This window comes from Vulpes lagopus, chromosome 2 (genome assembly GCF_018345385.1).
Source record: "Vulpes lagopus strain Blue_001 chromosome 2, ASM1834538v1, whole genome shotgun sequence".
Taxonomy (NCBI): Eukaryota; Metazoa; Chordata; class Mammalia; order Carnivora; family Canidae; genus Vulpes; species Vulpes lagopus.
The window spans coordinates 22,167,816-22,192,791 of record NC_054825.1 but is presented as its reverse complement, the minus strand read 5'-3'; the positions used below and the strand labels follow the sequence as shown (position 1 = coordinate 22,192,791).

General features: G+C 43.1%; 1 protein-coding gene across 5 annotated transcripts in view; it reads right to left on the bottom strand.

Moving 5' to 3' along the window:
* SORCS1 (sortilin related VPS10 domain containing receptor 1) overlaps positions 1 to 23,710 on the bottom strand; it is a 495,497-nt gene extending 471,787 nt beyond the window's left edge. For 3 of the 5 annotated variants that reach the window (XM_041746200.1, XM_041746196.1, XM_041746195.1), the window contains exon 1: positions 22,868 to 23,515. In XM_041746200.1, the coding sequence (XP_041602134.1) occupies positions 22,868 to 23,443 (576 nt within the window). In that variant the 5' untranslated portion in view covers positions 23,444 to 23,515. Of the gene's footprint in view, positions 1 to 22,867 lie in introns of all 5 variants that reach the window. The other 2 variants (XM_041746197.1, XM_041746198.1) reach the window with 1 other exon arrangement.
* Positions 23,711 to 24,976: the final 1,266 nt, after the last annotated feature.

Genomic DNA, 24,976 nt, shown 5'->3' with positions numbered 1-24,976 from the left:
TTGTGGTTTGCTTCTTTGTGGCTGACTTTTAAGTGTTGAGTTTTCAAATAAATGAACATATATTCATTTTTCTTAGACCATGTTGTCACAGACTGAGTTAAAGCTCTGAATGTTCTCAGTGAATGCTTATAATGTTACTTTTTAAGGAAAATGCATTCTACAATTGCTTTAAGTAGAAACTCTTCTGTTATAAAGGTCTGTTATCTCATCGACCTTTGTGATATGGAAATAAATAAATAAATATATATATATATATATGCACATATGTTTATATATTCCTGTAACAAATTATCAAGACATCTATAGATACATTCTCTCAAAGGTCTTTCAATGTCCCAACAGCTAACATGTGCGGTACTTAGTTTGGACTAGTATTGCTCAAAATGCTTTGCATGTATTATCTCTGGTAAGACTCAGGGAAATCTAGGTGGATGTTTCATTTTATGGTGAAGAAGAGAATCTCTTGGAGAGAGTAAGTGACCTATCCAATGTTGCCCAACTAGGAAATGGCAGAACCAAGAATCCAAAGAATGGCAGAAGCAAGAATCCAAACCAAGTCCAAATTACATCATCAGTATTTTGAACTCTTTGTAAAAATCAAAAGCATCCACTCTGAAGTCCTTCACTGCAAAATTTAGTTTAGTTTCTACAGTCGTCAGATTTCTCATCTGTAAAATGAGGGCATCAGATGGAATGACCTCAGAGATCTTTCTGCTTCATAAGGGACCCAACACTTAACAACGCTCAATTACCAAAATCAGACTGGTAGAAAAGGAAGGAATAGAAGTATCTAGCAAAATATCCACAGGCACTCAAATTGAGTTCCCAAGAACCTGTACAGATAACCCTTTGGGCAAACTTTTATCTTGACCACTTTTCCAGAGACGGACATCATAGAGGGGAGAGGCTCAACCATATTATTTAACATTAGAACAAATTAAAATTATTACTGTCACCTTTAGGTAAAAACATAAACTTCAACATTTCCTCTTTGAGACAGCTGTTCACACTGTTACAATTCTCCAAGCCAGAACAAGCTGAGAAGGTATGCAGTGTGCCCAATAGGGATTATTGGACTATTTTTTCAAGAAGGTGGTAGTTATGTAATGCAGACTTGCTTTGGGGCAGGGCTCAGATCATTAACTCAAAATTGTTCCTGGCTCTTTATCATGTCACACAAAGAGGTTATTATTACTGTTTCTTGTCTGTGTGCATGCAAAAGTCCTAGGTAGCATGAAGTGGTGACGAGTATAGGGCAGAGGAATCCCTTGGGTTCCTAGTTACGGGCTTAATTGGGTCTATTTTAGAGGCTGGCTGTAGCAAAGAGGAGTTTTTGCCTTTGATCACAACTCCCCAGATGCCTGGCTTCATGCTGAATACAGGAGCTTCCCCAGTACAGTCCCTGTGGCAGGTCCTGCACTTAGGGAGCTATGCTGAGGCAGCAGTGTCACTTTCTGTCTTCAATACAATCTCCCATTGGCTTCACTGAACACAGCACTATAAAAAACTCCAGTGTTCACCTTTCTGAAAAATAGCCCCATTCTTTCCCCCTGACTTGCAACACAGTCCTTGACAACTTAACACACTTAAATAAAGCTTGATTCTAAGGAGACAGAAAAAGGATGGTGGAGGAGGAAGAGAGATCGGGCACCTTGCATTATCCTCCCCTGCTTTAGTCTTCCAAAGCTTTCCCATTCAACTTTGGGAAAATGGATCCTGGGGTAGCCCTCTCATTTGCTGCCTCCCAGGGACGTTCACCATTGTTTTGTGGTGTTCTGATGTAGCAGAAGTTTGGGAGAAGGAAAGATATTAAAATGTGAGCCCAGGAGATAAGGATTCTAGGAGAGCTCCCACCGAGGACTGCTATCATGAATCCTACTGGAGGTTGTGTGGGAAGCTTGAATTTTGTGGCATAGAGAACCTGCACTGCAAGAAGCAGCTAAGGCCATTAGTGCTATTCTTACAAAAATTTCCAATCATGCTCAGAAGAAGGCATTTTAAATCATCTCATTAGCTGACATTTCTCAAGCATTACCGTGACAAGGGCACTACATTAGGCACAGGGACTAGAGGAATATAGATGTCATCTGTTTGTTAGAGCTGCCTAAAATTAACTTGAATATTTACTAAACACCACTTGTATGCTCAGCAGATTTATCCATAGCCTATATTTATATACTACCTGTTTAGTGAGCTATATTAAAATGTTTTAGCATGGTTCAAATCCATACTCTCTATCCCTACAAAGTCCTCTCAATCATTAGTACTTGAGAGTAAATTCCAGTTTCACCTGTGGCTCCTCTCCCAGGTCTTCCTAAATACCATTTCAAATCCTTCTTACCATTAGATCACAGGTAGGATCACATTTATAGGTCTATAGATTGGACAAGATCTTGGCTATTGCCCTGTCTGACATTTCCATTTCAGAAGGGAGAAAGTAAGCCCAAAGAACTAAAATGAGTCACATCAGGTATCCAGAAATTTATGATGGAAGTAGGGTCACACCTGGGCTTCCTGAAGTCCTCCACAGGTCTCTCTCTAGCTGGCTTCTGGCTTCTTGCATTGCTGAGGTCATACATGTTATGTTTCCAAAGATGAAGGCTGAAGTAATAACAGACAAAAGGTATCACTATTGATCACACACATTTTGTGACACACTGTGTGTGTTGGCCCTGCCCTCTGTAGTGTTATCTTGAAAAGTATGTGTAAAAGTCATAAGGCACATATTAGCACCCACAGTCAGGTACTCAGCCGTTCACACAGTGCCTCACAAATGTGCTCAATGGACTAGTGAGTTCTGTAAGGAGCTTTCTAACCAGGCCCACTTTCTCCAATGTTTCTTCCATCCAATTCATTATCACCATGTTTCTTCTTCCAAACTGAAATGCTGATCATAGCACTGCCTAATATGTTCAGAGTGGTACCCATTCAGAACATATTAGGTTAGTGAAAGGGAATATAAGGGAAGGGAAAAGAAATGTGTGGGAAATATCAGAAAGGGACACAGAACATAGAGACTCCTAACTCTGGGAAACGAACTAGGGGTGGTGGAAGGGGAGGAGGGCGGGGGGTGGGGGTGAATGGGTGACGGACACTGGGGGGCGCACTTGACGGGATGAGCACTGGGTGTTATTCTGTATGTTGGCAAATTGAACACCAATAAAAATAAATTTATTATTAAAAAAAAGAACATATTAGGTTTTGTTTGAAAGACCCTTAAGGATATGATGGTTTGCTTTGCAAGACCCTTCAGGATATGATGCTAGCTTGCTTCTCTGGCCTCATCTCCTTCCTGCATCTCCTACACGATGCCAGTGGCTCTCCCTACCCTTCATGGTCTGTCCCCTCTGGGACCTCTGAGCTGCCACATGCACCAACTCTTGCTGCTTCACCTGAAAATTCCCATTTATCCTTTTTATTTACCAGGGACATGATGTGTTACCTCTTTTTGGAAGTTTTTGCTGATGTCATCACCTCACCCATCGCCTTTCTGGCTAGATTCTTCTCCCCTGTAAATACCTGTATATGGCACTTACCAAAAGTATTTTAACTATGTATTTCCCCCCCCTTAGACTGTGAGCCACTTGAGAAGAGGACTACTTCTGTATTCTCAGCCATAATAGAAAGTTAAGCACGTGTAAGGTTTGTGTGATGCTACAACAAAAGGCAAAAAGTTAGAAAATATAAAACAAAACCGGGAGGTAACCCAGTCCATATTTTCAACTATCACTCTCTCCTTCCTCTTATAAGCTTTTATTAACCACAGATGATGTTCCTGAGTATCAGAATAGTCAGCTACAGAGCTAGGCACACACGTTGGCCCCATCTCTTCATATAAAGGGATATACTCACATGGAGTATTGCCTGAGTTTAAAGAGAACATAATCCTGCAGCAGTTAACTTGTCTCCCCCAAACAAATAAGAGCCCTTGGTCTTGCCCAGGTGGGCATGTAGCAATTGAGTGGCTGAAGCCCACAGCAAGAGCTAGGTTCAGCACTGCCTCACAGGGAACAGCTCCACCTGCTGAATCCCTCCCTATTTCTCTCCCCATTCAGCACAGCGTTCCTCTAACCTGCTTAGCTGTGTTCACATTTTTTGAGAAACAGTAGCTTCAGAGAGGGGAGAAAGGCATTTTGCATTCAGCTGGAGGATTATAAGGATATATGTGTGACAAATAATCACACCACTTCTTGAAAAAGAGAAAAAAAATAAATGGTTACGTCAATATGCCAAGACTTTCTGTAGTGCCTCCTTTAAAGAATTAAGCTATCAGGGTGCATGGTGCTATTTAATCTACCTCCCTCTTCAGCAAGGTAGTGATAATCTCTATCTTCCCATGGATAAAGGGGGAGGTATGAAAGCATTCTGATTTCTCTACTCATATCCATCACCAAACAATGTGATAAATACCGATGTGAGTGGGAGGTGGTGTTAAAACACGGGCAAGCAATGAGTAAAGCAGATTGTTTGGTAGGAAAATCTTGGGCAAACACATTAGGCATTTCTGGCTGGTACAAGATATTTGAACTACTAGGGATAGCGAAGTGAAAGTTGCTGAATTAAATCACCTACAAGAAAATGAGACTGGAGAAAGGCCAGAAACCAGCAACTTATGGGAAGGAAACATTTTGTCAGTCATCCCAGACAGGCATATTGCAGAAATCGTCTCGTCTAAAGGATGTGAAACTCATTTACTATCCTGGTTTTCTGTCTGGACTGCAGTCCAAATATTGCATTTTAAGAAACTCTGTCCAACAAAAAATCACTGTGCAGGAAAATTAAGTAGCACGCACCAAGTGTTTTAACAAAGAAAAAGAATAGGTCTTAACTAGAAACCCATGATTTTGCAAGCAATTTAGCATAAGTAAAATGTAAGCAGACCTAAAAATAAGGAAGTCCATTAAAGACACAAAAAAGTTGGCTATAGGGTAGTTTTAATAATAGATCAAGGTCAGACAATTCAAATGTGTTCTGATTGAATTAGGGCCACTTAGCTGTTAGGATGAAATACAGAAGTTGCATACAACACTATCTAGTTTAAACAGTCCCTGATTTAGAGAAAGAAATTAAGGACTCCTTCTTAAATAGAAAGTAACGTTCTTCAAGTAAAACAAGGAAAACTACTTCAAGAAGAAACAACCTTAAAATTTTTGCTAAATAACTGTCACTTTAGGTCTACCTTTAAAAAAAGATTACATTTATTTATTTGAGAGATAGTGAGCACACAAGCAGGGGGAGCAGCAGAGGAAGAGGGAGAATCAGGTTCTCCACTGAACAGGGAGCCTGACAGGGGCTCAATGCCAGGACCCTGAGATCATGACCTGAGCTGAAGGCAGATGCTTAACTGAATGAGGCACCCAGGCTCAGCTCTACTTTTAATTCAGTGCTATAGCTACTGCTGCATTTGAAGCAGTTTTATCATTTTTTTCCCATCTATAGAGAAAATGTTTGCTTAATCACATAACTCAGGCAAGTAGTTTTGTTTTCATTGAGAAGCAGCCCTATAGTTTATTATATGCTTATATAATAGAATTTGCCTCAAACTCAGAAAACAAAGCAGAGACACTGAACAAGATTGTCCAGCTATTGGTATAAGTATGGCTGATGATTTAGATATGAAGGCAGAAGCAGAGATGTGTATGTATTTATAAATGTCCTTCATACCCACACCCACACCCAAACACTAATATGCCAAAGTCCATGACAAAGAGAACCCCTAAGTGTTTATATTTCTCTAGACAAAGATTTCTGTGAATACATTTTAGCCATGACAACCAAAACTCCACCTGTTGCCTAATAATGTTCATATCATTAAAAAACGTTTCTCCCACATTTCTTTTCAATTAACTACCAAGGAATGAGTAAGCCTTAGGAGTTCTGAAAAGTCTACCTCTCAAAAGGAGTCCTGGGTCATAATCTTTTAAATCCTACAGAGAGTCTATGGATGAACCACCAAGCTCTAAGTACATGAAGGGTCAAGACAATTACTGATTTAATCATGAACAAATTCCCAGAACCTGGCATACACCTAACATGCATTAGGCACATGATAAATGATTTACAACTTGAAGAAGTTGAAGCTACTTGAAGATGAAATATCATAGTGTCCCCAATGCAGTAGAATATAATGGCAAAGAGCTGAGTTTTTTAAACCATTAGCTGTCTAGATTGAAATCCCAATTCTACCTTTTGCTATCCTAATGACCTTGAGTGGGTTGTTATTTAACCTCCCATTTTTCAGTTTCTTATTTCTAAAATGGGGTAATGACATTGCCTACTTCCTTTTGTTGATATGTGTCTTACCAGGAATAGTGCCCGGCACACTGTAAACAGTACGTGTTGGTTATTATTTTATCAACTTTTGCCTAAGTTCTCGATACATAGCCGTCCTTACCTACCTTTAATTGAATTCCCACTATGTCCAGACTCACTTGGGAAATCTACTAACACCTTCGGGTCACTGTGCCTGAGAAAACATGTCCGTTAATCCACAATTCTTTTCTCATTGTCACAGTGCTCTCAGTTCAGTCTATTATTACAATGCAATTTTATTTCTCACAATGCAATATGCCCTCACCATTTCTCAAATGCTCTGGCCTTGCTGAGACTTCTGTATCATGGGGGCTGGTTCTCAATCCAGCTCCTTAAATTAGGAGCATGAAGTTATTTTCTCCCTCAGGCCTGAGGCAATGCTAGCCCCTACCAGCCATCAGCACATCCTGGCAGCAAGAACATCAGACTTCATTAATACACAGCCCTACCCCACCTGCTATGAGGATGCTGTGACTCCAACACAATTTGATTTATTTGGTTTGAATCTATGCTCTCTTTCTTGATCTCTCTCTCTGTGTCTGTCTGTCTGTCTGTCTAATTTTGGGTCATTTTACTTGAATTCTGTGGATGAGCCAATTCAGATAATTTACACTTCATGAATAAAGACAGTAAAAATATCCAGGTAGCCCATCATTAGGTGTCTCAATGTTGACCAGTAACCTTCCCTACCAAAAAAGGCCAATAAAATGATCCTATACTGCTTTAGTGTTCTGATATTTTAGTTTCAAAAGATTTGTTTGAGAGAGAGAGAGAGAGAGTAGAAGACGGAGAGAGACAATCTCTAGCAGACTGCCCACTGAGTGCAAAGGCCAACAAAATACTCAATCTCAAGACCCTGAGATCACAACCTGAGTGGAGATCAAGAGTCAGACTCTTAACCGACTGAGCCTCCAGTGTTCTGATATTTTAAAGTACATTTATCAAGCACCTCCTATGTGCCAAATACTGGTACATAAAAATGAATGGTACAGAGCCTTGTCCATTGATTGGAATACAAGCCAGTGCTTAGAGAGAGACATGAAGAGAGTAACTTGGCACATAAGATCTCTTCTCATAAGATTTAGGTGTCTCTTCTGGGAAGTGTTGAAGAAACTCTCACCAAGGAGTTGATATCCAAGCAAAGACTTAAAGAACGAAATGGATTTAACTGGGCAAAAGCATGACTAATTAAGTTTCTAAGCAGAGGAAATCGCGTGACTTCCTCTCTTCCTAGGGAAAGAAACAGAAAACCAAAGGTCCACGCTGGAATTGAGAATTTGCAGTGGCTAATAGTGTGTATGCCTGTAAGGCAAGAGAACCAGGGTCAAGCGACCACCCTCAAGTAACATGCAGTAACAATTCTGGTATCGTCATTGTGCTCTGCTACTCACATACTCTCAAATCTCCTCAAACAGGGGATGGCAAACCTTTTCCAAAAAGGCAAAGAGCATAAATATTTTAGATGTTATGAGCTATGTGATCTCTGTCACAACTATTCAACTGTGTCATTTTATGTTTCAACTTTGTTCACTTTTGCACAAAATCACCCAATACACAATATGTAAGTAAATACATAGGGTTGTGTCCAAGAAAATGTTATATCAAATAATTTTCAGGTATCACAAGTTATTCATCTGCTTTTTATTTTTCTCAGCCATTTACAAATGTAAAAACCATTCTTATCTCGTGGGCCATGCAAACACAAGTTCAGGCCAGATTTGGCCCATGGGTCACAGTTTGTTTACCCTGCCTTAAACAAACTACCTCAAATCTTACATGTAAAAGAAGATAAATTAATGTCTCTCCCTCAAATGGTAATATAAGTGTTGCTTCTTTACAGATATTTTCAAGACCTATATTCATTCATTCATTTTTTCTTCCAATATATTATTTAAATTCAAGTTAGTTAACATATAGTGTAGTATTGGTTACAGGTGTAAAATTTAGTGATTCCTCACTTACATGTAACACCCTATGCTCATAACAAGTGCTCTCCTTAATGCCTATCACTCATTTAATGCATCTCACTGCCCACTTCCCCTCCAGCAAACTTCAATTTGTTCCCTATAATTGAGAGTCTCTTAAGGTTTGCCTTCCTCTCTGTTTTAATCTTATCTTTCCTTCCCTTCCCCTATGTTCATCTGTTTTGTTTCTAAAATTCTACATCTGAGTGAAATTATGTGGTATTTATCTTTCTCTGACTAATTTCACTTAGCATTATATGCTCTATTTCCATCCACGTCATTGCCAGATTTCATTCTTTTTGATGGCTGAGTAATATTCCATTATACACATCTTTATCTACTCATTAGTCAATGGACATTTGGGCTCTTTTCATAATTTGGCTATTGCTGATAGTGCTGCTATAAACATTGGGGTGTATGTGTCCCTTCAAATTACTATTTTTGTATTCTTTAGGTAAATATCTAGTAGTGCAATAATTGCTGGGTCATAGAGTAGTTCTATTTTTAACTTTTTGAGAAACCTCCATACTGTTTTCCAGGGCAGCTGCACCAATTTTCATTCCTACCAATAGTGTAAGAAAGTTCTCCTTTCTCTGCATCCTTACTAACATCTGCTATTTCCTGAATTGTTAATTTTAGCCAATTTTGACATGCATGATACGGCATCTCACCGTGATTTTGATTTGTATTTCTCCGATGATGAGTGATACTGAGCATTTTTTCATGTGTCTGTTAGCCATTTGTATGCCTTCATTGGAGAAATGTCTGTTCATGACAAGACCTACATTTAGGTTGAGCAAGAGATACTTTGGTATTTCCTTAGTTGATGAGCTTTTAAGGCAAATACAATTTTTCCTTCTCCTTTTCCTAAGATTTTAATCTAAATTAAATAAGTATCAAGGAGACACTTACAGGAAATGAGGCTTAGGTGACTCACAGAACTTGTTCTGTCCATTTAGGCTGCTATAACAAAATACCACTGACTGGGTGGCTTATTAACAGCAGACATTTCTTTCTCACAGTTCTGGAGCCCAGGGAGTTTAAGATCAAGACATAATAAAATCCAGTGTCTGGTGAAGGCCCACTTCCTTGTTCCATAATTGGCAACTTCTTGCTGTGTCCTCACATGGTAGAAAGGGCAAGGGAGTTTCTTAGGTCACTTTTATAAAGGCACTAATCCCATTCATGAGGGTTCCATCTTCACGACCAAATCACCTCCCAAAAGCCCTACCTCACTGAGGGTTAGGTTTCAACACATGAATTGCCGGGTGGTGGTGGGGGGGCACATTCAGAGCACAGTAGAGTTCATCTTACACTTTGGGGATAGTCATTTATACGTCTCAAGACATATTTATTATTAGCTGAAAAGCACATTTTCAAGTCATTTCTGTCTGAATATGGCGAAATTCCTGAGTCACTGAATTGACTACAGCAGCTTCAAAAGCCTAGGCAAAAATTCCTTTTTTTTTTTTTAGACAAAAATTCCTAAGTCACAAGTCCGAAAGCCAGATCTGGACCTTGTAACATCATCTTAAACCACAGTCTGATTTAGAGTCATGTGCACGGAAAACTCAAAGACCACAGAAATGTCCCTTCAACCACTCATAGGCTGGTGAGCCAATGCTGAGAGCACATCGCCCTTTATCTCTGACCATGCCTTTCCTTACCTGCTACCCTTTTCTGTTCTTTTTTTCATTTTTCTTCTTTGTGTACAAGAATGAAGAAAAGGGATCAACCAATTAAAGGCTAAACTTATTCCTATATATTTATATATATATTCTTCCTCCTATTTGTAAGTTATACTAGTTCAGTATGGATAACGCGGATATGCATTCTCTTACTGCCTGGAATAATAGTGCCATCCTAAGGGCTGATCATCCAACTCACCCTAATGCATCCAGTTCCCCATACAGATTTGGGAAGCATCCCCAATAAAATGACAGAAACACCCACTTTTAACCCTTTAAAGGCAGAAACATATAGAATAGGCCAGAAAAAAATCCCATCACTGCCTAATCAAATTCTCCTGTGTATAGAGAAGATAGCCATAAGATTGTGTTTGTGTTTGTGTGTGAGAGTGTGTGCATCTGTGCACATGAATGTACTAGCATACATGGGTACACAAAGATTCGGGGGGAAAATTTACCCCTTGGGAAAATCAGGTTCCTTTTGTTAGTGTGAGTTCAAGAACTTAATAGGACTTTTTAAACTAGGGACTCTAATCTGATATTTAAACATATTGTAAGCCTTAGTTTGAAATATCTTGGGCACAGAGATGACGAAGAAAGAGAGTGCCATCCTTGTCACAGCATGTCGACTGTGCTAACAACCTAAAATGAATCCAAGACCTAAGATCTGGGGAGTTTAAAATAGGCAGGACTAGTCTTTCCCCCTGCCTGGTCCTATTCTGTCTGCGAAACTCCTCATCTTGTATAAAGACCAGCCTAAATGTCACCTCCCTTTAAAGTCTTGCCTCCCACTCTCAGGAAAAATTAGTTGTTCCCTGCTCATCTTTGCTCCCATAGCACTTTGAACAAAACTCTATTACAGCTATTATGTACTTATCATACTAAATTGCAATCTATCTGTTTATGTGTCTGTCTATTTCCACCAGAATATTCACCCTCAAGGGTAAAGGTCAGGTCTTATTCATCTTTGTATTCTCAGCACTCAGCACAGTGCTGACACAACAGCCACTTAAAGCATGTTTTAGTATTTTTATTATTAAAGAAATGCATGCCCATGTTAAAAATTCAAAACAGCACAGACTGGTATAAAAGGAATGGTTAAAAGTTGCCTTCCCAGCATCTAGACCATCAGTTCCATTTCCTACAGGAAATCACTCTGAAGACATGCTTAAAAATGGATAAATACTACATGCACCCCTTCCAGCCCACACCCAGCTGACCAACATGCATGACTCTCAGAGCTGCCACATATGCAAGAGTGGCTGGCTTCACTGGCAACATGACAGGGCTGGGTAGGAACCCCCACCCAGGGCGAAGGCCAGAGAAGTGCCGTCTCTACAGGACAAGGGTGCCATCAGACTAGGACTCAGTTCTACTCCGCACTCTTTGGGTTGATAGTGAATTCACTCCACCCACTGACACACTTTCCTCTCTATTTCATCTCTTTCTCTCTTTCTGTGATTTATTCCAGTGCTTCCGTTCCTCTGCTTATAATTCTGTCTTTGTCTATCTGCCTTTCTGTCTCTGGTCTGTCTGTGTCTTGCTTCATCTTCTCCTTACCCTGTTCCCTCTTGGTCTATCTCTGATGTCTCTGTTTTGCTCTTTGTCTTTCTCTCTGCTTTTGTAAGGATCTCATATGTCTCTCCCTCTCCCTCTTATTCTCTCATTCTCTCCAGTTCTCTGCTTCTACTGTCTGTCTCTTTCCTGGGTTTCTTTCTCTTTCTCCTTGTGCTCTGGATGTTCTTCCACTCAGCTCTCACAATCAGTGAACATCTTTACAGCAATGTCTAATATTCCACTTTTGAGAGCAGAGATGTAAGTGTTGTACATGTTCAGTGCTTCAGCCTCAGTGAACATATGGAGACGGGGATGTACACATCTATTATATCTGTGCTCGTATGTACATATATGATTTAGAGACGGAGACTGAGCTCAAGACGGAGACTGAGATTTAAAATGAAATCCATAAAAAAATAAAATAAAATCCATGCTCTTTTATTGGAGACGAGAGGCTACTAGAATTTCTGGCAGGGGTTGGCAGTCAGGTTGGTGAAATTACCTCCAGATCTCTCGTTCTGGAAGCAGCAAGGGGGTAAACAAAAGGCCTGGTAGCCCCTGCTGCTGCTCACTCTGAAGAGAGACACAGAGTGATCTTGCTGCTTTTCAAAAACCCTGGGCAATCGCTCTCTCCCAACATCAGTGATTGGAAGCAAATCAGGAAACTTGAACGTGGGCTCTTTGTTTCGTTCAGTTGCTGGGAATTCAGTTCTAATGAGGCCAAGTTCAAAATCTCGCTTGCTCACTCTTGTTTTGTTTTGTTTTTTTCCATTTTTCAAATAACTTTAAAAAAATAACTCAAGCAATGCATGTTTATTGAGAAACAACAAAAGCAAAACTATGGACAAGTGAAAAACATTACCTATAAACCCAACATTCATTATAATCACAGAACATTTTGAATCACACCCTTCCTCTTATTTTTTTTTTACCAGAAGTGGTATTTTACAGTATATAATAAATTTTTTAAAGTACTGAGCCCCTTCCATGTGCAGGTATATTTCTAGGGGCTTGAGATATTTGACGGAACAACACATACCAAAAAACCCCTACTTCATATGGTTTATATTTGTACTATTTTGTAACCTATATGTTTCCCTTCCCAGTATTTTGTGGGGGTTTCCCAATTCAATGTATATATTTACACAAGCAATCTTTTGGTGGCTGAATATTCTACAACATACATGAACAACATCATGGGTTGTTAGTTCTAAGTGAAAAGCCATCTTCCCCATGGAAATAGCAAATAAAACACCATAGTTGCTAAGGTCTGGTCCCTAAAATGTGCCACTTTGGTGCAAAGATTATTTCAAGCTGAAAATAAAGCCCAAAAGACTTAGGGAAGAATTTCTGACCTTCTTCCAACTGCCCAAAAAAATTGAGATGGAGGACCTGCTCCAGGAAGGGAGCTATCACCATAGACAACATAGTATAATATGAACTAGGTGTGGGAGACAGGGAGGAAACTAGCAAGGTCTTTGTTAAAATTGCTCTCTGTGCCCTCTTGTTTCCATATAGAGCAGAAAGCATTTTATTTACCATACATTTATTCTTTTTCATCTTCCTGTGAATTGTCCTCCGCCCTCAAGTCTCATACCCCTTTCTCCTTAGTTGAAATGACATATTTATTTATACACCATCTTTGGAATCTCATGTTTATGTGGATTCCCTACATGTAAGAATTAAATTTTATTTTCTGTTGCTGTGTCTCATGTCAATGTAATCCTTGGATCAGCTAGAAGAACTTTTTTTTTTAAAGATTTTATTTACTTATTAGAGCATTTACACACGTATGTGTATGAACAGGAGGAGGGCGAGAAGGAAAGGAATCAGATTCCTCTCTGAGCAGGGATCCCAGGGGCGGAGCTTGATCCCAGGATCCAGGGATGATGACCTGAGCCAAAGGCAGATGCTTCACCAATTGAGCCACCCAGGTGTCCCTAACTAGAAGAACTTTGAAGGACAGAGGAAATTTTCCCACCACCACCACAACAAATATCTAGTAAGCAAGTTGTGATACTGTGACTTTTAATAAGAAATGTATATTTTATCTTCATTTCACCTCTGACACCAAGACCCTTGAAATTTCCTAAGTTGTGAGAGAGATGTGTTAATGAGAGGACTATGGGACCACACCTAAGGATGGGGCCCGGTTGAAAGAACAACCAACCCCCTGATTGGAGGGCTGGAATTCTCAGTCCTACTCTCTAACCTCTGGAAATAGGAGAGGGGCTGAAGGCTGAACTGATGGCCCATGGCCGATGATGTAATCAACCACGCCTATGTAATAAAACCTTCATAAAAACCAAAAGGACAGGGTTCCAAAAGATCCTAGGTTGGTGAACATGTGGAGATTCAGGGAGAACAGCATGCTCAGAGAGAGCACAAAAACTCCAGGCCCTTTCTCCACACCTTGCTCAAAGTATCTCTTCCACCTGGCTATTTCTGAGTTATATCCTTTGTAATAAACTGGCAATTTAGTAAATAAAATGTTTCTCTTAAGTTCTGTAAACTTCTCTAGCAAATTAATCAAACCCAAGGACAGAATCATCAGAACTTCTGAACTATAGCTGCCTGGTCAAAAGCAACGGGAGACAGACACCCTGGCACCTGAATTTGGGAGGTGGAGGGTGGCAGTCCTGAGGGACTGAGCTCTTAATTGGTGAAATCTGATGCCATTTGAGTAGATGGTGCCAAAACTGGTTATAGCACATCCTGCTGGTGTCAGAGAATTGCTTGGTGTGGAATCTCCCCCACCCCAACACACTGGAAAGCCTTATTACAACTATTCTGTGCAAACAGCCAGAGACATTGAGAGGGATGACAAAAGAGTGATAAAGAGTCCTGGACTTATTACAAGAAAACAAAACTGGAATGGAAGAATGAATGTAACTGCAGAAACAGAAACAATATCAAGGGACACCTGGTCGGCTCAGGGTATGATCCCAGATCCTAGGATCAAGTCCCACATCGGGGATCCCTGTAGGAAGCCTGCTTCTCCCTCTGCCCATGTCTCTGCCTCTCTCTCTCTCTGTCTCTCATGAGTAAATATGTAAAATCTTTTTAAAAAGAGTATTTTGGAGGGCGCCTGGGTGGCTCATTTAATTAAGCATCTACCTTCAGCTCAGGTCATGATCCCTGGGTCCTTAGATGGAGACCCACATCAGGCTCCCTACTCAGCAGGGAGTCTGCTTCTCCTTCTCCTCCCCGTCCCTCCTCCAACTAGGGCACATGTGTGCACTCTCTCTCTCAAATAGACAAATAAAATATTTTTTAAATGAGCACATTTTGGGAAGGGGAAGACCTTTTGCTTTTAACCCCTCAACTCTCCCCCCCAAAGACCCCAAAGCAAAAGGATCTATGGCCCATAATTTTGTGTCTCAATAGTCTCTTCTACTCAGGTTAGGGAAGATGACTAGAGGCTCAATCCATTGGCTTCAGGACACAACATGATTAGTTGGTGGTCTGATAACATGATTCTTATCAGCACTTTCTTTAGAAAGTGTTCAAGTTGTCCATACTGTCACTCTAGGTTCATTAGCCAGAAGGGAGACACCAAATAGCACATCCCACGCATCCTCCCAGAATAACAGAAGACATGTATTAATAACCCCAGGAGAGCCACTCATGGGGACGGATGGCCCTTAAGGCTTTGATCAAGCTGCATCACGAAACAGTTTATTGCCAAGTAAAAAGTATCAGGTTACTGCTCTGAAATCAGGATAGGGCAGGGAAAACCCCGAGGTGGGGTGCTTATGCCAGGAGTTCCCCTACCACCCCTCTTCACTGACATGTGAAGTTTTCTCTAAAGAAACTCAGAACTGAACCCTTACAGAGGGTCAATGTGATCAAAGAAAAAGCTTTGGAGCCAGAAAGGGCAAAAATCAAATTTCAGCTGTGCCACCCTCTGGCTGGGTGACCTTGGGCAAGTTCCTTAAACCACAACTCCCACAACTTTAGAAAGAGGACAATAATACCTCGCTTGTATTATGGTAGTGGGAGGATGGATTGAAATAATGTGATACTCTAGAATGTACTTACAGGGAAGCTGCCCACTAAATTGTTGGTTATTTATATTATTATGAAGAGGGGCTTCTATTATAATCAATATACCTTATCTGGCTCTAGAGAGCTATCGTGGTGTTCAATCAATTATCCTTTGCTCACATCCCCATCCCCACTCTCAAAGTCAGAAGAAGTAGAAAAGGCAATAGCTGGTAACTCAGTTATAATCCTTGAGCAAATAAAATCCATGAGTTTCAATAGGCATCTTTCATTTTGACTACTCCTGCTCACAAATGTTGACATGCTAGGTTCCCTTGCCTGAGACCGCACTTACTATTATTTTAAACTACATGTTCTCTACATCCAACACTTAAGGAAGGGAAGAGGTGTCTATGCCCCTCTCATCCCCCAATCCACCCCTACAACTAGCTCAGTTATAAGTAATATGACCTCTGAAGTCCATTAGCAGTGGAATGTGGAGAATGGGTGTTTGCCAGACACCTTGCTTGCAGAAAGTCCCATCATCTCTCTTTGGGGTCCCCTTTGAAAGGTTTAAACACTGCCAAGGAGCATGACTTCTTATGAGACCACTTGCTCTGAAGCCCAGCATAAATAATTTGAATAGCTGAGCCTAGAACTCAGGAGCTCCATGGCAAATATCCACACTTCTTCCCACATCGGCAAACATTATAGACACAGGTGCACAAGCTTCAGGCAAACAGAGAGGCTAGGATGCAGCTGTGGTCTAACTCTTGCCTGTGGAAAGCCAACGGTGGGCCGAACCAAGAATCAGTCATAGTGTGATAAAATGCTGTTGGCAATCTTCTTCCACTAACTGACCTGCTTAATAGCAGTGCCTTGACTTCCCTACCTGAGAAATGTAGATGATATTTGTCTTTCCTATCTCATAGGCCTGTGGTGAGGGGGAAAAAAGAAAAACTGAGGTAGGGGAAATAATATTCCAATCTCTGAAAGCTGAGGCATTTTGCAAAGGAGATGGCTATAAGTGGTCTAAAGCGGTATAACAACATCCAGGAGTGCTATAGAAACAGACACAGTATCTTTTATACACATGGAAAATTTCACTTGGGATTTCCTAAGAACATTCACGTCCTTTTACTCTCTACTTACAAAGGCTCTGTTCTTGTCTTATTGCTCAGTATGAGCCCACCTCTGTTTCTTGCCAACCATTTGACAATTCCATTCATCCCACCTGAGCAGAGCCCTGCCCCTCCAGAGTAACCATCCCACCAGCATGCTGTCCGGCTCCACCTCACACTGACCATGCCTATACCCTGCCATCCCTGTTGGCTGCTGCAGCCACACCATTTTGGCTAGTTTCCTCTCTAGGACACATGGATGCATTCTCCACCCTTTCTAGCCAGAGATACAAAACAGTAATGGAGACATCCACAAAGACAGGGACAAATATTTTACATATGTTCAGTGACTTAGCATCAGCTGGCTGGGAGCCAGATTAACCTGCCCTATGGGCAGCCTGTCCACTGATGTTTCTGACCAAGGGCATAAGCAAAGGAAGACCCTTTGGGGAAAACTGTGTGTGGCAAATGTTTAGGTAAAAATGAAACAACAATGTCTCCAGCTGAGATTTAACGTTCAAATAAAGGCAATCATATCTTGAAGTGGACATACTGGTTTTATTTTCTTTTGGGGCTTGGATTTTACCCAGAGTCACTGGAAGATGAATGTGTATATTTTTGCTTAAGGAATATTTTTAAAAACTATTACTAATATTAAAACTTCAGTTAAACCTAGTTTACATTTAATGTAGGCTCATTTCTTGGAATACATAGTTTAGACATCTCTATGCTTGCCCTTCAGTTACACTATCCATTCAGCTCCAAATATCCTTGTAATAATCTCCATCTCTTCACCAAAATATACTGTCTCAAGGTCCACTTGAGGCACCTGCTCTGCAGTGAGGTTTGAAGACCACCCCAGTTTATTGATGTCTGATCCTCTTCTGAACTCCTATAGCTTGCTGTGCCCTCAGGGACACCAAGCTTCTGTCTCTTCAGGGGACTCTTTGGGTACAAGATAGAAAGGGCCCGAGGGCACATCTATGTGCACCACTCCACACATACCTCTATTCTCAGTGTCTAACAAATATTAGGACTCAATACATATTTGTAGAATTAAAAGTAAATATGGTAATTTGTGTAAGCTTCTTAGCACAATGCTGCCACAGGGCCATCTCTCCTTGGAGGTGAGCAATTGTTCTTCTTTTAAATAAATTACCAAAGAATTATTAAATAAATAATTCCATCAGCTTTTGTGCCTTAGTCTATGAGTTTTGGGGGGAGGGGGGAGTTCTCTATAAAAGAAATGTGGCTAGAGTTCCCAGAGTCAACATTCAGATTATTTCCTCTAGAAAACCCCACTAGCTATCTTAAGAGAAGCTAACTTCACAGTCTCATTCAAAGCTTTTTTTGTTTTTTGTTTTTTGTTTTTTTTTTGTTCAAAGATAGAAAGTTCCTTAACAGGAAGATGTGATACAGTAAACATAATAAATTATGTTTTTAGGTTTTGCTGCAAATCTGCATTGAAATGAATGCCTGCTTAGATCTCCAATGTTTTGATTTCCTATAAATAGATATACACATAAACCTTAGAAAAAGGAGGAATCATGTGAGATGAAAGGCTTGTTCTCTGTAGGTCATGGGTATGGGTCATTGTGTCATTTGTGCATCCCCAACACTCCGAGTGCACTTTACTTAAATGTAGTAGATAAAAATATCCGCAGGCTGAACAAACTAATAAATGAATTTTAATCTGTAAGGGATTTCTGTGGTGCTCTGGTCTGTCTGCATCCTTTTAGAGAGGATGAAACTGAGGCCACACAATTTTAACAGGATACATTATGACTACATATCTATTTTTTTTTACACAGTCAAGACTGTAACTCGGTATTCTTCTCTGCCAAAAGAGTTGTTTCTGCAACAAAAAGAAAAAGTAGCATTTATTGAGCATTTACTATATATCAGCCACTTCATATATGTGATGTCAAATCTTCGGGAAAAGTCTGCAAAAGACATCCTAGAAAGTGAAGCTCAAAGAATTTAATTGCCTTGTTCAAGGTAGAGTGTGGCAAGCAGGAGAGCTAACATTCAAACTCAAATTTGTCTGCTTCCAAACCCACTGCCTTCCATGTCACACCATATTAACGTTCATTAATAGCATAAAGCACTGATCAGAAGGAATTATGTGGGCTTGTGAGAGAAAGCTAAAATCATTTATCATTTTACTTCATAAAAAAGGTAAAAAAAAATGTTTAAATGTACAAAGCAAGTGTTTATATACAACCTCTTTATAAAATCAGATTTGTAAGTAACTTAGAAAAGGAATCTATTCCTGAAGAACACCAGATCCGAGAGCTGAATGATGGCAGGTTACCTCGTGCTCAATGAATCACCAGGTGCAGATTCCATGTCTCACTAAAGATGAAGAGGTAGGCGGATAAGAGAACAACCAAATCACTACTTAAGGTAAAGAGTGCAATGTGACAGGCTCATGTTAAAGTCCTTGCCTTTCTACAAGGAGATGGGGCTCCCAGCTAAGAAAGTGCCCTCCTCCACCATCATCTGAAATCCACCCAAGAGAGGATTATTTAAAATACCGACTCCCAAGAGGTTTGAGTTTTTCTGTCCTACCTGAAAACCTTAAAGACGGGCCAGCCACTCTGTGATGTTTAGAAGCCATATCACTCAGGGTGCCAGCCCCAAATTGCCACTGACCTTTGTTACATCTAAGTTAGCTTCCAGAGTCTCATCTTTCTTCTCTATGTAATGAGAATAAAAATATCAACTCAGGACAATTTTTTTTTTGAAAATTAAGTGAGATGATAAAACGTAGGGCAACTACCCCAAACCTGACTCAAGTTGGGACTCAGTTTATTCACTAAGGTTGGATGGTAAACGTCAAGTGCCAGAACAACTGGAAGCAGAGAGGTAGGTGGAAATCAACCAGGCCATCATCACGGTCCATGCAAATCCAGCATTCAAGTATCATAATGGCAAAATACAAGTAAAAGCCTCTGTTAACAAACCTTGTAACACCACTGTCAGTGAGAAAAGGACAAAGAAATGAACTTAAATATTCAAATTGACTCCAGCATAAAAATATGAAAAATAGATGTTAACACTTGCCACTTACTTATTAAACTACCAAGGATGCTATAAGGGTTAATAAGTGTAGCACTCTGAAATTTCTTGGAAATAAAGAATAAACACATGCCCCATCACACATGCATATATAGACAAATATGTATTTTAACAAACTGAGGATTACGGTATAAATTTAGATCAGGGCACAGCATGCCTAGGATGAGTAGGGTAGGAACAATATGTTCTTGCTTACGACACCAAGCTCATGACAAATGATTCATACCCAGCACCTTTCATGCCAAAAGATCCCCCCAGGTGTTCCACCAACTCCAGCAACACTTTCCATCAAGCTAGACTGCAGTATAGAGGAATCACATCACTCCCACGGATGAGGCAAAACAGTCATGTCTTTACACAACTGCACAAGTCCAACAGCGGAGGGGGCAGGAAGGAGAAGGGAAGGAGGCGAGAGAAATATCCAGAATTCCTCACAAGTTTGACAGGCAGCCTATAATTACCATACATTTACACCTTTAATGCAGGTGTTATTGTAATCAGAAACCCTACTTAGCAAGGCTTTTAGCTAAAGGTGAGAGAGGTTCAGAGGATGTGTATTGTCTGTGGCCCTGAGTGGGCTGGGGGCGGATGGAGTGACTGGGGTCTGACATCTAAATGTGAAGAAAATGAGAGCCCCAAGATGTTCTCCTCAGGTTTAAGTTAGTGGATTTCTTGCCCTGGGGAGAAGCCAAGTGCTGTTGAGAGATCCAAACAGGTGTCCAGTACTTGACGGTCCTGACGCACTCATGTGTAACCTGGCAGGTGATGAACTGGCATGGGCCCTATCTTGGGGATGAGGAAATTCAGACTCAGAGTGCAATCAACTTGCCTAGATCACACCACACAACAAGCAGAACTAGAACTCAAGTCCCCACACTGCTTTTCACATCACAAAGTTGCCCAGAAAACTTTTTCTGCCTTCCTTCCTTCAAAAACAACGGTTAAACTTTGTCTCTCCTGTGAATCTGAGCCAGCTTTGTTTCGTGGGACCTGGATAAAGACTATTGCTCTCCCTCTAGCAGCTGCATATATATACTAAAACCCCTGCAATTTGTGTGTAAACAGGCAGGGATGGGGAGCAGGGGGGTTCTTTAAAGAATTAAATACTTCAAAGGGTAGAAATCTCACTCACTAGCGACATGATTTGAGCGCTCAAACCTTGAACATGCACTACCTTGATTATCTGCTACATTATCTCAGACCTCCCTGCATACTGCCGGTCCAAGCCCTGACCCTAATAAGTCCAACTGAGCTTATAAGCATCATTAAAAAAAAAAAAAGGCTGGCAGTGCTTGGCGCCATTTCTTAAATGGAGTTTAAAATTTGCCAAAGATGTACTCTCCTTTTCCAGCTCTTTCCAAGATCTTTCAAGAGATGAGAACTAAAGTAAAGGTCTAATGGATGAGTGATATTTTACAGTTCAAATTACATTAAAAGCCAGAAATATTTTGAGTCCAATGTCCTTTACTTCTTGATACAACAAGATATAATATGTTTGATGTGTCTAAAATCTCCCTTAAAGCCAGAAGCTTTGAGTTAATCACATAAAGCAGTGTGAAAGTTATTCAATCGGTTTAAGAAGATTCAAGTTCAAATTGGGGGATTAATTTTAGTGGTTATGATATGAGAGATATGATGGTTAAGGTAAGAAATGAGGGCAAGGGTCTCCAGAACGTGAATGGAAAGAATTTCAGCTTCAATTATTTGACTAAACCATTCCTGAGAACCAGAGAAAACCACAGCCTCCGTCCGAGATCTGAATTGTAGGGAAAACCTTGCTGATGCTCTCAGGACAGAGACATCAATGCAAAAATACTATTTATCATGGTTTGCCTTAATGCAGTTTATATCTATAGACCCGAGGAACCTATAATGACAGACTATGATTTTAAAACGTTCACAACTTTCATTAAAAAGCTGACAATGAGCACAACTCACTCAAGCGGCGCTTCCCGGGGAAGGTTTCTGGCAATGACATCACAACTAAAAACATTTTGAAAGGGACCAGGCTGCCCATAATATGACCATAATATGACCAGGCTGTGCATATTACAAATACTACAATCTCAATAACCTGACGGAAGCTGAAAACTCTGATTTTTTTTTTCTCCCCATTTTACCCATCCTTGGTTTGCATGTTCTTCTCGTCTGCTTAAAGGCAGCTCAGAGAACTTTCCACACTTTTAAATCATCTTCGGTTATTACCATCAAAGCTAGATCTTTACTATTTCAGCTCATTCAAGTTTCCCAGGTGCGCTTTTAGCTGGAATAGCTACCCCAGATTCCAGACACGCAGGCTTTTCTAAAAATCTAAAACCTCCCGCGACGTGGCCAAAGCTCACCGACCTGCAGCCACTCTCCCCAGTGTCACCCTCCTGGGATCCAGCAATCCCTCTGGTCCCCGCATAAAAGGGGCATCTAAGTCTTTCTTTGTACTCCTCTTCTCTAGAGGAGGTCAGGCAATGGGGAAGAACAGGGGGTTGTTGTCACTGGGATATATCTGATCTTCCTGGGACTGATCATGCCGGAGAACAACCACTCATTCACAGGCTGGAAAGCCCCAGCTCTCAAAACACACTGGCTGGTGCTGTTAGAAGATGCTAGAGAGTTCCCTTCCTGAAACTTGCATCCACTTGGGCCCCAGAAACAGAGGATACATTAAGGGCACCTTAGTGTCCACTGCATATCTCCTCCTTATGGGGAAGATGGGGTGAAGAGCTCAGCAGAAAAATTAAAAGCTTACAAATAAAGTCCTCTCCATCTCGCCTGTGCTCACCCTTAAGTCTAGCAAGTAAAGGCAAAGTCACTTAAAGGAATGTCATCCTGCCTGGAAATTTAACCCATTCACCTCCACATTCAGAACACTTTCCCACCCCACCTCCCCCCAGGTTTGCCTGGTTTTCAGCTCTTTACAGCCTGGGAGACCTGGAAATGGGGATCTGCGTGTCCTGTTGGAAGCTTTCAGGGAGGGGGGTTGGAGAGGGCTCTGATGGTGCCACGGGTCTCCTGATGGGTGACAGTAGCTCCTAGGGGAGGTGGGCAGGGAAGACTTTAGTTTGCAGCATCTCTCAAGCCCAGAAACCCCATCCCCCCCCCCCATTTCCCCATCGGGTCACACAGCCCGCGTTAACCCTTCGCATCTGCCGCCCCAGGAACTCACGCTGCTGTTGTGGCCCGACCAGTGGACCATGGCTTGGTTGTGCGCGGAGTCGCCCGTCAGCGCGAACGTGGTGCTGCTCAGCCTCAGCTCCTCCATCCGGAAGCGCGTGGCTCTGTCCGGGTCCCGCCGCGGAGTCCCGGGCTGGGGCTGGGGCTGGGGCTCGGGCTCGGGCCGCGCTCCGTCCCGCAGCGCTCCCCGGGGGCCTCGGCTCGCGCGCTCCCCGCCGCCGGCCTTGCCCGGGGCCGCTTCCCTGCGCCTCCGCCGGCCCGGGCGCGGGGGGACCTCGGCGGGCGCGCGGGAGCCGGGGGCCCGCGCCAGGGGCAGCGCTCGGTCCCCGGGGGCCACGGCGAAGAGGGGGCGCCCGAGGAGGGGCAGGGGCGTGGCGGCCGCTCTGCCCCGCGGCCCCCGGCCAGGGGCGTCCCCGGGGGCCGGGGCCGGGGCCGGGCCGGAGGGCGGGTCGGGGCAGCGGGGGGCGCCGCCGCAGGCGCCCGGGGCGCAGAGGACCAGGAGCCCCGCGCCCGCGAGGAGCGCGCTCAGCCGGGCTGGGGAGCCGCCGCCGGCGCCAACTTTTCCCATGGCGGGAGCGGAGAGCGGCGGAGAGCGGGCCGGGCGGCGGCGGCGGGCGCTCAGGACCCCAGCTCCATCCAGGGGCGCGGGCGCGGGCGCGGGGGCGCAGGCGGCGCGGGGCAGGGGCGGCCGCTCGCCGGGCCGGGCTGGTGCCGAGCGCGCTTCGCACCGAGCGAGCCGCCGCCGCGCGGGGGTGGAGCCGAACTGAAGTCGCGGGCGGCGCGGGCGCGGGAGGCGGGAGGCGGGAGGCGGGAGGCGGGAGGCGGGAGGCGGGGGCTGCCGGGGCTCCGGGCGCCGGTCCCGCTGCCGAGCTGCGCGGCGCGGGCGGCCGCGGGGACTGGAGGCGCCGCCGACCCCCCCCCCGGGCTCGCCGGGCTCGCCGCCGCCCGCTCCGCGCCCCGCCCTGCGCCCTGCGCCCTGCACCCTGCGCCCCTCCCGTGGGGGCGGCCGGGCCCGGGGCGCTCGCCGCGCGGGGGCTTCCTCCTCGCGCCGCCGCTGCCTGCCCTCGCCCCCTCCGTCCCCGTCTCTTCCAGCAGTTTAGACGAGGAGGCTGGCGGCCTCCGGGGCTTCCCCCGCTCAGTCTCCGCGAGTTGGCAGCGCGACCTCAGCTGAAGCGGAGCCTGCGGTCCCGGCCCGGGAGGTCCCGGGAATGCAAGGGCAGGGAAGGCCGGGAATGATGCAACTGAATGACCGTGCGTGTGTGCGCGTGTGTGCGCGTGTGTGCGCGTGTGTGTGGTGTTTGGGGGATCCCCCCATCAATTACTACCCTTAGACTCCTTCCCGGACCTCCTGAAGCGCCCGCTGTGCCTGAACCCAACCTTCCCGCGTCTTGGTGGGCGTCTATCTCCGCTTCCCTAAGAGGCCACTAACTCGCGGAGGCCAGGAATTGGGAGCAACTTGGAGCAAGTGGCCGGTTTATTTTGTTTGCCTTTTTTTTTTTTTTTTTTTTTTTTATCCCCCGCTCGACACACTGTCCTATGCGGTAGGAATATCTGTCGGTCGCTAATTCAATAAATACATATTGGGAGTCTGTTATAGGTCTGTGTGCAAGTAGATACAGGAGGAGAGGCAAGGTGCTGCATTTAGTTTGCGTCTTTTGTGCCTGGCCCAGAGCTGTGAGCACGTGCCTGAGGATTCCCATCCGCAAACTTCAAGTCTGTGCTGGATGCTCGCGGCTAGTCTGCTGTGGGCCCTCAGACAAAGTGGCAATCTCTCAGCTTCCTACGCTTTAAAATTAAACGGTTGCATTAGATGACCTTTAAAAATCCCTTCCACTCCTAAAATTCTATAATTGTATGATTATAATGTCTGCCCAGCCCAGCTCCCCTGCTACTGTTCAAAAGTTCAGATGAAGATTTATAGTAGGTGAATGGGCTTTGAAAATTACAAAGAATTTCTCAAAATCCAAGCCTTTTTCAAATGGAAAGTTTGCTTCTAAGGGTTGAAATGCCTTCATATTTCTTTGTAGTCTTCATGTGCCTAATAGCACTTCCCTATGGCATGGTAGCTATTAAATTATTCAGTGCATGTTTACTGATTAGA